The 12,914-nt window shown below is 39.1% G+C and overlaps 1 protein-coding gene across 2 annotated transcripts in view; it reads left to right on the forward strand.

Annotated features, from left to right (window-relative positions):
- The first annotated feature begins 7,819 nt into the window (after positions 1-7,819).
- The window catches only part of esamb (endothelial cell adhesion molecule b), a 45,703-nt gene continuing 40,608 nt past the window's right edge, over positions 7,820-12,914 (forward strand). For both annotated transcript variants that reach the window (XM_051397311.1, XM_051397312.1), the window contains exon 1: positions 7,820-8,216. In XM_051397311.1, the coding sequence (XP_051253271.1) occupies positions 8,162-8,216 (55 nt within the window). In that variant the 5' untranslated portion in view covers positions 7,820-8,161. The remainder of the gene's footprint in view (positions 8,217-12,914) is intronic.

Consider the following 12,914-nt stretch of genomic DNA (forward strand, 5'->3'; position numbering starts at 1 on the left):
CATCACATTTCATTATCTCTCTCAGCTTGTTGTCACCTTCTTTTGAATGGAATTCATCATGAGAGGGCGAGTCAGAGCACCCTCTCCAGGCCACTGTTATTAAAAAGACGAAGGAAGAGTCTGGTCTAAGATATACAGAGACATCCGGCGAGGCTCAACTGTAATATCTCATATTTTGAACATCTTTTCAGGCTCGTTTTGTTGCCTATAAACCCTAACCCAGTTCAAGCCAGCCTGCAGAAGAAAACAGCTACTACTTACAGAGACCCGGGCTCAGATGTTTGAAAATAAAAATCCTCAGAAAACAGTTCTTTTGTTTCAGGCTCTCTGTAGTGCTGAGCTACAAAACAGTTGTCATTTACAGTATCATGGGGAGAGCATAAAACAGATGCAATGCTAGCGTGAAGCAAATTGGCAATTAAGATTAAATCAGAATCACTAGTGTTTTCAGCCTCTGGAGAGAAACAGAATGAGGATGGTGCAGATTTACAGCTGATGATCTTGCTGAGTCACAGTACAGCAGCCTGCAAGAATTGATGCATATCTCTAACTGAAATGCAAAAAATCTGATTCAGACTCATAGAGAGAATAACAGAATGTGTTATTGTGTTGCACAAGCAGAACTGCATTATCTCTCCCTGAAAATAACAAAATCAAAACTTTGATGCATATCTCAGGCTCGGACAAGGTCATCTTCATATTCCTTATGCTCGCACAAATCTAATCTGCTCCGTAATGACGGGAAAGAGTGATAAATGACAGAGGGCCCATTACACAGTGGGCTCATATCACAAAACATGTGGCAGACATCCAGCCTCACACACAAACAGCCTCTGAGATTATTCACCGGCCCGACTGTCACTGCTGTGTCCCCGCTGCACAATATGAGCGTGTCAGTGTGACTCCTAAATTTTTAATGGAAACGTAGGAAGGAAGCAGTCAATGTCCACAGCAAACTAATAGCTCCAATTTCACAGTAAGGATTCTTCAAACTCTTGACACCTATAAACATCACATTTCCAGCACAATATCTGTAAGAAAAGAGGACTTTTTTTGGGAACAGAGAGGGAAATTAATTTAAAAGAATTCAGTTACAAGATATGGAGAAATTCATTCCAATTTACTTCACAGAGGATAGAAATTATTCATGATTTTATTTGTTTTCCATTTTGAGGCTCATAACTTTGCCGAAATTCCTGTTACTTTCATGTCTCTGATGTTCTCGTGTGAGTAGGCGTCAAAGTTTTAACATCGAGCATAAGTGTCAGGTCTGGCTGCTGTATATTCACCACAGTAAAGTGATGTGTTGGAGAGGTCACTACAATAATACGGTCTACGATGGCTGAGATTTGGTGTAGGTGGATTTTAATGTCATTCAACCAAATTCAACCTTTTCAATCCATCACATCTTTTAACAACAACACAACAACAAACAAACATTATTATGACCTGAAATGGCAGCGTAGTGAGGGCAGTTTGTTCGAAAAGAGAACTAGGTTCTCTATCAGCAGACCTAACTAGGCCAAAGCTGTTTAACAGACATATGCAAAAATACAAGATGCGTTGCCAATATCTTATTTGATGAGGGTTGTCCAAGTTAAGGCATGATGTGCCAAGAATATGACACAGCATAACAGAATAAGTTAACAACATTACATCTATTATCTGTGTCACAAAGTATACTGTAAATTTGATTTTGCATGGACTCAGAGAACACACCACATTTGCTGTGATGTTGCCTCGGATTTCGAGGTGTTAATGTGGAGCATAAAATGTTCAAGATACATTAATTAGACTCTTATACTCCTGATTTTCCCCATGAATTTCAAATTAATTAACATATAAGACACATTACCCGCTCTGTATATGAGTGTCAGAAAGTGAAAATGTCCTGTTTCTGCTTGTTTCGACACTTTATTGAAGCTTATATTTGAATGTTCACTGTACACAAAGTCAAAGTCAGACACATATAAAGACTGTGAATGTTTTTTCCCAAAATCAGCCTGATATATTTGGTAGCAGCATGGTCCAGACTGAAATGTCTCAACAACTACTTGATAGAGTGCAATGCATGTACATTTTAGACATTCATGCCCCCCTCAGGCTGAACTGTAACTTTGGTGATAGACTAACTGTTCATCTAGCGCCATCATCAGGTCAGCATTTAAATTTGTTCAGCCCTTTTGTTTATGTCCAAATAAACGCAAAACTAATGACATTCTCATCAACAGTGGTGTAGTGCATGGTATACACACTTATTTTTAAGTCAACATTGGATATACTCCCTTCTAAATCCCTTTTGATGCACATTACTCAGTAGTGTTCTGTGAGCTGTAGGGAATAACGAACACTTCCCTCAAAATGTGTAACTATGTAGTTGTTTCACTATAGTCCATGGGCCAGTATTGATAGCGAAATATGTAGCTCTTCTGTGGCAAATGCTAATTTCCTAATGTTCATTAAGTCACAAAGCAGAAGTTAAGTGACAATGTGTAAATACTACTGGCCCATTTTAGGTGAGCTAAATATATAAGAGTAGTTTTATACGTTACTGTTTATAACCTTTGCTGGACAAGAGGCTTAAGTCTCATCATTTAAGCCCATTTCTCCAGGCACCACTACACCACTGCCCATTAACCTGAGCTGTGCTTTGGTTTTTTAATTAGCAAACTAAGATGGTGACAATTGTATTTGTTTAACATCGGCATGTTAGCATTGTAAACATGTTAGCTTGCTGACGACGGCACGTAGCTTAAAGCGCCATGACCACAAAGTACGACCTCACAGAGCCTCTAGGCTAGAGGCTCTAGCATGGCTGCAGACTTTTAACTGTTAGTCTTGTTATTGTAGGGACTGCTTCACTTCCAAAGTGCACAAAGAAACACCTTTATTGCTATATTGTATTATTATAGTACTAGAGTTGTTTCTTTATACAAGTGTTGCAGGAATTTTAGCCTCTTTGCTATTTTTTATCAGCAATTCCATCCATTCCATAAAGATGTAGACTGATAAAATGTTTATTGACTAGATTAAGATTCTCCTTTTGTGAGTAAGACCAAGAAAACTTGATGGTACTTCACATTTTAAATAAAACAGCCTGCTGAGAAAAATGGTGGTTTATGTCTATAGGAACAGACGGTCTCGGGACTGGGTGGCACAGAGACGGACGATGGGATGCATTGAGGAATGGACTCAGATCGTTGGTTTAAGGATTTTGTTGACAATGAGATTAACATTACAGCAGCATAATCCTTTAATGAGCAGCAGAAATGATATCAATCAATACCTAATAAAACATTTTCCAACAATCTCAGTAATAATTACAATTTTGACTATTAAACTGTATGCATTTAAAAAGATTATTTGACATTATGATCCTCTCTTGTGAACATTTCTCATTTTAAACAGTAGTATCCTCCGGTGGTCAAAACCTGTCAATTATAAAGACACAGGTTCTGCTGTGGCCTTTTCTATGAGGACATTGCATGTTGTCATCATGCTCTCAAATGAATTTCCTCTGGGTGTTTCCTTCCTCTGTCCAAAGACACACAGGTCAGGAGTGAAGCTGCCAACAGTTACGCAAGCATGAGTGTGAATGATTGTCTGTCAATCTGTATTAGCCCTGCGAGGGACTGCTGACCTGTTCACTGTTGTTTACCTGCAGCCAACCCACAGCTACTCCCCCGCCAACCCCTAAAAATAATTTTAAAAAGCAGGTAGAGGTGATGAATAAAGACACAGAGACTTCACCGTTGCTGCAGGTGTAGACCACTAGATGGCACAAAAGAATCAATCAATCTGAACTCTTTGCACTTGGTTGGAAAACCAGAAATGGTCTCTACAAAGAAATAGGAGTAGACTGTCAAGGCTCATCTTCCACCATCTGGCAGCGAGATAGCAGCATATCCGCCAACTTCAACAATGGGTGTATTCAGGAAGACGACGGGGAGTGTTTTCCTCACATAGATAGCCGCTGAAAGTGACACAAATCAGAAAGATAGTGAAGAAATCCACCACAGATACATTTCCCCAACCAAATGCCAACCAATGAAGATTAGATTCTGTCATGTCAGTGTCTTTTGTGCAGTCGTAAATCAGGTGCACACTGCATGAAAGCACAGGTGGTGGAGTAGTCAGTAACATTTCTGCTGAAGTCATTTCTGAAATCTACCTGACCCACTGAAAATGTAGCTCATTGAAGGGGAACAGGGCTGGAAAGGTCTGAACTTGCAAGCAGTGCAGTTTCATATTAGTGCTTCCTTCGCACTTAAGCAATCAATTATTCACACATGGCAGTGACATCAAATTTCTAATGTAGTGTAGTAGTAGTGTCCAAGATTTACACATTTTTGACACAAACCCACCCAATTATAGACATGATAAAAGTCATATTTTGATACAAGATATGACTTGATTAAATACAGAAGGTTAGACGGTTAAACATATAGCTGTATTTTCAAGAGTTAGTCGACTGCACTTTCATAATTAGTACAAAAGGGATAAACAGTATTTCCACCATATCCCATATTATTTCCATGCATACACATCTCCTGCTTCCATACAGCATGATGTAGTTGATGCTATTAAGTGTTTTAAGACTTACATGCAGTTGCCACCCAGCTAAAATGAATGCAGTCTAATGCAACCGGCAATAAATCTCACATTCATGAAGGTTATTCTGTTTAGAGAGGCGTTGATTCAATTCCATGATTATTTTGGAGGCAGTAGTTTGTGGTGCTGTTGAGCTGTTGCAGAGAGAAAGACATGTTTATTTATATCAATAATGAAGGTAGAGTTTGTTTTGGCCATGGCGGTACCCTAGCCTTTTCCTTGTGTTTTCTTGTGTTTCCCCCTCCCCTGTGTCTCCTGTCTGTGTCTGTGTGTTGTGGTTTTCCATCTGCAATCGACTCGTCAACTCTCTCAGTCTGCTCACCTGCCTCCAATCAACCCAACAGTATATCTCAGTCTACTACAGTGGAGTCAAGTACCTTGCTGTCGCAGAGTTAAATTTTTTTGTAGTTTTACAGTTTCCTATGTTGTAGTCCTGTCTAATCGCTACTCTGGTGCTTTAGGTTTAAACCTGCCCGCCTGCCAGCCAGGCATCCATCAGCTCTTCACCAGCCACTGCTAGTAAGCCAAACCCTCCACCCTCTCCTCATCATCACCATCTTCAATAAAAATCTACCAAACGTCATCATAAGTCTGAATCTGTGTCTTGCATTTGGGTCCACATCTTTATCTAATGTAAGAGTTTATGCAGGTCGTATTAGACTGGATTAGTTTTAGCTATGTGGACTCGATAAACTAGAAACCGGATGTTTCAAGGGATTGTTTTTGTAAATAAAAAAGCATAAAAATGTTTTCCCCCATTTTTCCTGCCTTGTTACCCAGTAATTTAATAGGACAATTAGGTTCTCAGTAATTAAAACAATACATGCAGCACTGTGTAATTTCCTCTTAATCACAAAGTTGTTATTCCCTTAGATCTTGTCTTCTTGTACTAACATATTTGTCACAGTATCAGCACTAGATAATTATTTTATTAATGTCCTTATATGTAATTTACAGGTTGTAATATGGAGCATTATCAAAATGTGCAGTTTGTTCCCACATATATTGGTATTTTGGCATGTTTCAAGTGCAGTTTAATTCATAAAAAGTCTCGTTAGACTGAGAGTGAGTCATGTTTATTTTCAGTAAAAATTTAACCAGGTCTAATCTTAAAACAACAATAGAAGAAGACAGGGGACAGCAGGTTCCACAATATGAAAGCAACATAAATAAGTCAGACGTGTAACTGCCTCCTGTCAGACAGTAACTCTATAGAAGCAGATTAAAAAAACAACACAGGATCTTTATATCCGTCTTCATTTGACTGAATGAGGGTTGGTGGCTTCATGCGTGTTTAATTGCAAACCTCCAGTGCAAGGCTCTCAGAAAACATGTGAAGCTTAATATCATGTAATAAATCCATTATATTCCATTAAAAATACAACACATCGACCCACCTACATTAATATTTCACCTGACAACCCATTTATTGTGAGCTGAGCTGGGACCCTTAGACTTACATTTCTATGTAAAATCCCACAGCAGCTCCGGTTCTCTTGTATAAGTGGCTGCACAGTGTGTTCTTGTGAGACTTTTACCAGTGACTCTTGATTCTGCTCTGAATTAGACTTTATAATATATCAGTTAATGCATGATAATTGAGTTGACGTTACATTTTACAGTATTAAGTGTATTTGAGAGTTGTTCTGGAGGAGTTTTCATTCTTTCAATGTTTCCAGATAAAATAGATGTAATACTTTAAATACTCAAAGCTTTATAAGCCATGGGTAAACGGGCTGCTAATTTTCTTACAGAAATTGAAGGAATTTCAAGAATTTTCAAGATAGAAAAAAGTGCTCTGCTCTGCTTATCCTCCAATCAAGCAAATAAAAAATTAGAAGTCTTGCATTTGGGTTCACATCTTTATTTTGTTGTTAAAAATTGATGAAGGTAATGATGGTCTGAAAAAAAAGAAAAAATTATAAGTTTAAAGGACCAGTGTGTAGTATTGCAACACTCTCCCCTTTCAAGCTTGTAGGAGAAACTACAGTGGCCCAATCTAGAGCCAGTGTTTGGTTTGTCCCTTGTGTGTTACTGTAGAAACATTGCAGTTTAACATGGCAAAAAATGTTAATGCTTAATGTTACACACTGGACCTTTTAAAAGAGTGACTTAAGACCCCCTGAAAATCTTGTAAAGCTAACCAGGGGTTTAACTTGTCACCTTGTTGCAGTGATGTAGAAGTGTTCTCCAGGGTCACATAGAGGGAATGGAACCACTCAATCAAAGAGGGAAACACGTAAACAGACAACAATTCACACACACCTATGAGTGATTTGGACGTTGCTATCCTGCCAGACTGTATAACAAACTGGAAGGAACCCATGCAAACATGAGGAGGACATGCAAACTCCCAGTTTATTGTGGTTTTACACATTGTAACATAGTACATAGCTTTACAATACATACATCCTGCTTTTCAACTGATGTCAGTATAAATGCCATAAAACAGCATGGCAAAAAAGGAGCCAAAAATGTAAAGAAATAAGAGAAAGATGCCACTTTGTTGGCACACCCACTGCCACTGCACCAGTGCCTATAAGATAAGACGAGATGAGATGAAAGAAGGGACATTCGCTTGTTACATCAGCTTCAGATACATCACAACACAAAAAGAGTGCTAGAAAAAAAAAGAAAAGAAAAGAAAGAAAGATATAATAGAAAAAGAAAATAATTATGATATGCATTATATACATCCTCTTTATATCATATGTTTGATGGATCATCATCAACTGCACACATTATTAAATACATATTGTGTGTGTGTGTGTGTGTGTGTGTGTGTGTGTGTGTCTTGAAAGATGAATGAAATCACACAGCAGGAGGTAGTTGCACAGTGTAAATAAATAAAATTGCGGTATATACCTTAAGTATAATTTAAATGAAATATGTTTATATATCGAGACTGTTGTGCATATGTGTACATATGAATAAGTATTATGTATAACCTGAGTTAAATATATGATAAACTGTGCAAAAGAAAGTGGTGGGTGATAAACTTTAATTTTATTTTAGGTCTATGTCTATTAAAAAAGATAAAAAGTCATCATATACACTGTTTACCAGCCTAATAAAGGCCACTGTAGATATTTATTGAGCAACGAGGTGCAGTTGAGGTTCTGATGCCAGGGGGCGACACCGAGCAGCTCCGGCAGGTGAATAAGCTCCTACAGTTTACTGTACTAATGTGTGAGCTGCACACAGCAAGGAGCGACACACTGAAGGAGCCCCACAGACGAGCAGCAGAAGTGGATTCAACATATGAAAAACGGCAGAAAAAGAAAAAAGAAAACCTGAATTGTTTCCCCGTGGTTTGTAAAGTAGGAGGCGAGAGGAGCCGCCGGTGCGCTCCGCGATGTCAGCCGCAGTTTGTAGGCGGGATGGGGAGAGGAGAGCGGGCTTTATTCGCAGGAGCTGCCTCGCTGCTTTCTGTTAATTGCTACTTGGAGACAATTAAGCAGCAGTTGAGGAGCGAAGAGAGTGTTCGGCGTCAACTTTAAAAAGAAAAAAAGCTCCTCGTCTGCTGGAGCTTGCCGGTGGATGTTGGGCCATGGAGATAAAGAGAAGACTCCGAGCCATACTGATGTTAATATGGATCTTTCAAGGTAAGCTAATTAATTGACAGGACGGGCTGCTGGAAGTGGAAGTCTGTGAGTGAAACCAGAGTCCACTGCAGTTTGTTAGAATTATGTAAAGGGGTAAATATATAGCCTACTTGTAACGACATTTATAAAGAAAAACCAGTTAGAAAGTAACAATTCCTCTTTTAACCAACTTATTCCACACAGGACAAGCTGGTGTGGGTTTTAAGGGTTAACTGTGATGAATTGAGGCAATGAAATACAATAAATAAAGAAAGTACTGTATGTACTGTACCTGTATGACCTTTAACACAAGCTGCATTAACAGCAGATTTCACTTTGCATTATAACCTGAGTGAGTGTAAATGTATTCAAATGCATTACTCAGATTCATATTATTGGCAGTTAGGAGAAGCTATTAGCCTGCTCAGATGCCTAAGATGTGTCCATCTGAAAAGACCAGACCCCCCCCCCTCCTCCTCTTCCCTTCTTCCTCCAGCAAAATTTTGAATTCAAATGAAGGAACAAGCACGCTGACAATTCATGAAATATGTAATTTTTATTGCTGTGGCTGCTGCTGCTGCTTGTGGTTTTAGCAGAGGTCCCCTTTTAAGCACGCAGCAGAGTACTTTTCATCTTAAGAGGGCATAATGTTGTTGCATGGTTGAATGCTCTGAAATTTCAAGGAAGTCAAATGTTGTTGCTTTTTTTGATTTCTTTTGATGGTTATAGCCCCTTGTGAGATTAAAAATAACATAAAAGCATATGAGACTACCTGATAAGAGAGAGATGTCATTTTAAAAATTCTAGACAAGAAATCCCAGCTGTCACATGTTGGATATGCGTCACTTCATGAACATAATGGTCACACAGGTTCAAAGTCCTGCACTCAGTTTTGGCTTTTTACTGGCTTGCATGCATGTCGTTAGCAATTAGTGTAATGACAAACTGATCAAATTTCAATTAATTTGGCGGAATAACTTGGACCATAAACATCTCATTTGGAGCCAAAACTGGGAGCCGTTTTCCAGCTGGATGCTATTACCTCACATAATCACAAGCAAACACAAAAATATTGACAAGATGTGTTAAATCGTATTAATTTTCCTGTCTCTTACGAACACATATTCGGCATCATTCAGGCTCAAAGAAGCCCATAGGCTCTTCTGACTTGGCCAATCTTGTTCCTGTCAGCTGTGCTGCTGCATCATTTCTTACCAGTTGTTGGCTTTTCTCCATTGTGGAAATCAGAGATTGTTACAGCTCGTGTCTTTTATGTCAGGATTTGTTTGCTTCTTTCAGGTTTTCACTGGAAAAGACAAAACAGGAACATTACATCCATCTTTAACTTACTTTTGAATGCTGAAATTACTTAGAAAGTGTGTATGCTGTCCTTCAACAATACAGAGGACACCTGGCTTAAAATCTGTGGTGTGACATTATATCTGCCATCCTTTGATTTGGAGTGAATGCTAAATGAAACAACAAATGAATTCAGTTTTGCGGCTCACTGACAAGCAACTTCTGCCGCTTCCAGTTCTGAAGATGGGAGGGATTTATTCATTTTCATGATGGATTTCTTTTCACATTCCTGACAGCAGCTAAGCCTGTCAAAAAAAAAAAAGAGAACAACCCAGTCCTGCCTGTCAGAAACGTCATGTTTAGTGAATAAGAAGCTACGGCGCAAAACTGTGTTGCCCGTCTGTCCGACTTCACATGAGCAAAGTAGAGCCAGCTGGTATTGATGAAACTGAGCAGCTCATTGGCTTTACATGAGAAGATCCGTAGCTAATTGGTTACTAAACTCTAAAATAAATCTGTTAATACTTAGCTGCCTGCAGGATCCTTTCATTTTTATGATCTGAGACAGATGCTGAACATTTTTAAACTGTTATAACCACTGGAAAGCAATAAATCACATTCTGGCTGTACCATCCAGTGTGTCTCTCTCACTCTTACACATTACCGCTGCCCATCAGATAGCTCAAACTGGCCTGAGGACAATGAAAAGGTGACTTGGCTCCCAGCTGTCTGGATGTAGAGTTAGGTTAGCGTGCCAACCTCACCCCCCTCTTGTAAAAATGCCTTTCTCTTCGGCCCCGGCTATTAAAATATTGTCATGTCCTCAGCTGATTGTGTTCAGTGACGGCTGGTTTATAATGAGACGGGAACCATCTTGGCTCTGGTGTAAGCTGGTGTTTGCTCGCGAGCCAGCTATATCCCTTTTCACAGAATAACTCACAGAGCTTAGGGTAATTCTGATTATGTATCGCATGATTAACTAAACAAGAAATTAGTCGGTCAGGGTCCATCGTCGAAACAAACAGCGTTCCCGGCAGGGTGCTGCATGAGAATTAACTATCAGTGCAAAGCTTCTCTTTGAATGGCGCCAGCAGCTACCAGAGAGAGGCAATAAAGAGACATTTAGAGATCTGGAAGATATCTGGAAGAGCACAAGTCAAAGTCAAAGACTTAAACAGTCAATCCAGCTGCCATTGAGTGGGTAGCCTACTTCTAGATACCAAACTTTGTGTGTAATGGCCGCGTTAATACAGTAGTTTTGGAAGGTACTTTGGTAAATTGGAAAATTAACTGTATGCATGACAAAACATTTTTTATCTCAAGATCCGCTGACATGGTTGTGTGTCCCCGAGCTTTCAGCTACAACTGGTGGCCTTCATCAGCAGGTGGAGTTTACTCAGTCGTCATACAGTACCTCAGTCCATAGGGACTTGGGTTAGGACCACGGTTGGGGGTGTGGACTAGCAGCTGAAGAGTTGCCTGTTCACTTCCTGGGCACTGGCAAAGTTGTTTGTTGTCACATATTCTAGGTATGAAATGTTGCTCATTAATTGCTACTGAACATAAAAAACTACATAAAATATATAAAATAATACAAACTCTGATATCTGTAACAGGGCTATCACTTATACACAAAGTCTATTAAAAAAACTTTTTTTAATGAGAACCAAAAAAGTATTTTCCTCATACATCACCAATTTAAAAGAGATGTCTGTGTAACTGCTCAATTATCACTTTTTGTATCATGCATTTTTAATTTTATTTGCACAAAACTTGTGATGTGAAACCAGGAAGCATAAAAACTTAAGCTCATGTGCTGGGTGAGTAATTTTCTATTAAAATAAAGGTCCGGGATCCAGTTCTCATACTGCATCCATGCAGTGATTTCACATTTGTCACTGTAAGGCAATGTCATTTTTAAAAGCCAGTTTATCTTTATCCACGTTTTCCATCAGTGGTGTGAATCCAAAACGCCTCCTGGCATTTTACTGCTGAGATGGTTTGGTGTCATGATCATCTGTTAAGCACAGCTCGCTAGTTTCCTCCCTGTTGCATACAGATGGGCAGAAGCTGTGCATTTTAGTCTTTTATGCTATGTTATGTCCTTTCTAATGACCTTTAGTGCACTCAGACTGTACGTATCAGACGACTGGTCACGGTGTGGATGTAAACACAGAACTTCTGATTGGTTTTGTCCATCCACAGTTCCAGTAAAGTTTTCTTTGAACACTATGGCTGCGCTCTTAGAATGGTTTAAAATAGATGTTTATTTCTGCTTTGAAGGGAAAGCAAGACAAGTCACAGTTGGCTGCACGATATATAGTAAAAACATATTGCAATATGACTTACGATTACACACAATTATCCAGTTTTTCATCATAAATTCATTTTCACTAAAAAAAGATTTGTAGTTCAGAGCATTTCTGCAGCACAGCAGTACTTCATTAGTGCTGTTTTGTCACAGACATAACAGTCAAATTTCAGTTTAATCTACCTTGGCTGAGTCCTTGCTGCAGCGGCCACAGGTTTGACCTGTGGCCCTTAGCTGCATGTCGTCCCCTCTCTCCTCTTTCCTTTCACTCTACAGCTGTCGCTATTGATTAAAGGCCCAAACAATTATTATTATTATTATTTCCATCACAGAATCAAGACTGCGGTTCATTACAGTTCATAACAGATCTTTAGACAGGTTATTGATTGTTCAATAAATCAGGCATTGTAACTCCCCTCACACTGCAGGTAGAGCAGCTAATTAAACCTATGAATGGGAGATATTTTTGTGCGACAGTGTGTGAAGTTGTTGAATGAGATGGAAAATGTAATACATTTCGTTGTTGTTTCTAGTTTTTTATACATTTTTAATGGTAGTTTTGTCAAGACAAATAGGTTAACAATAGCTTTTGTTTAAAAAATGAACGCAGATGTGCTCCGCTTTTGGGATAAAGAATCACAAAGAGTTGTAGAGTTAGTCAAGTTTAGGAATTTAGGAAAATTCAAACTGTCTACCAGAATCTATTCTCAGAGAAAGTGCATCAGTTTCCTCTCCTCTTGCAGGCCGATAAGCTGAAAAACATTAAAAGCGAACACATTAGCCATCATTCTTCCTTGTCACCAGCAGAATCTGCTGCTGAGAAAACATCCGTACATCGTCTGAGTCTCTTTATTGATCTGAATTTATCTTCTCTGACTCAAACGGGGTTACATTTGTTAGGCTAACGCATAGCTTTAGTGTGGGTGTCCACTCTGTGTGCCACAAACACACAGAAGACCCCTGCAGAGGGTACACACACTGATTAGAGGCAGAAAGAGCCGGTGCTACCTAAAAGATTCTCTCATGTAAATCTAGGTCAAATGAATAGGCTCGCACTCACCACACAATAAAAGAGGACAGCGGTGCTCAGATGTTTCTGTTCCTACACA

Source organism: Dicentrarchus labrax, unplaced genomic scaffold (genome assembly GCF_905237075.1).
Source record: "Dicentrarchus labrax unplaced genomic scaffold, dlabrax2021, whole genome shotgun sequence".
Taxonomy (NCBI): domain Eukaryota; kingdom Metazoa; phylum Chordata; class Actinopteri; family Moronidae; genus Dicentrarchus; species Dicentrarchus labrax.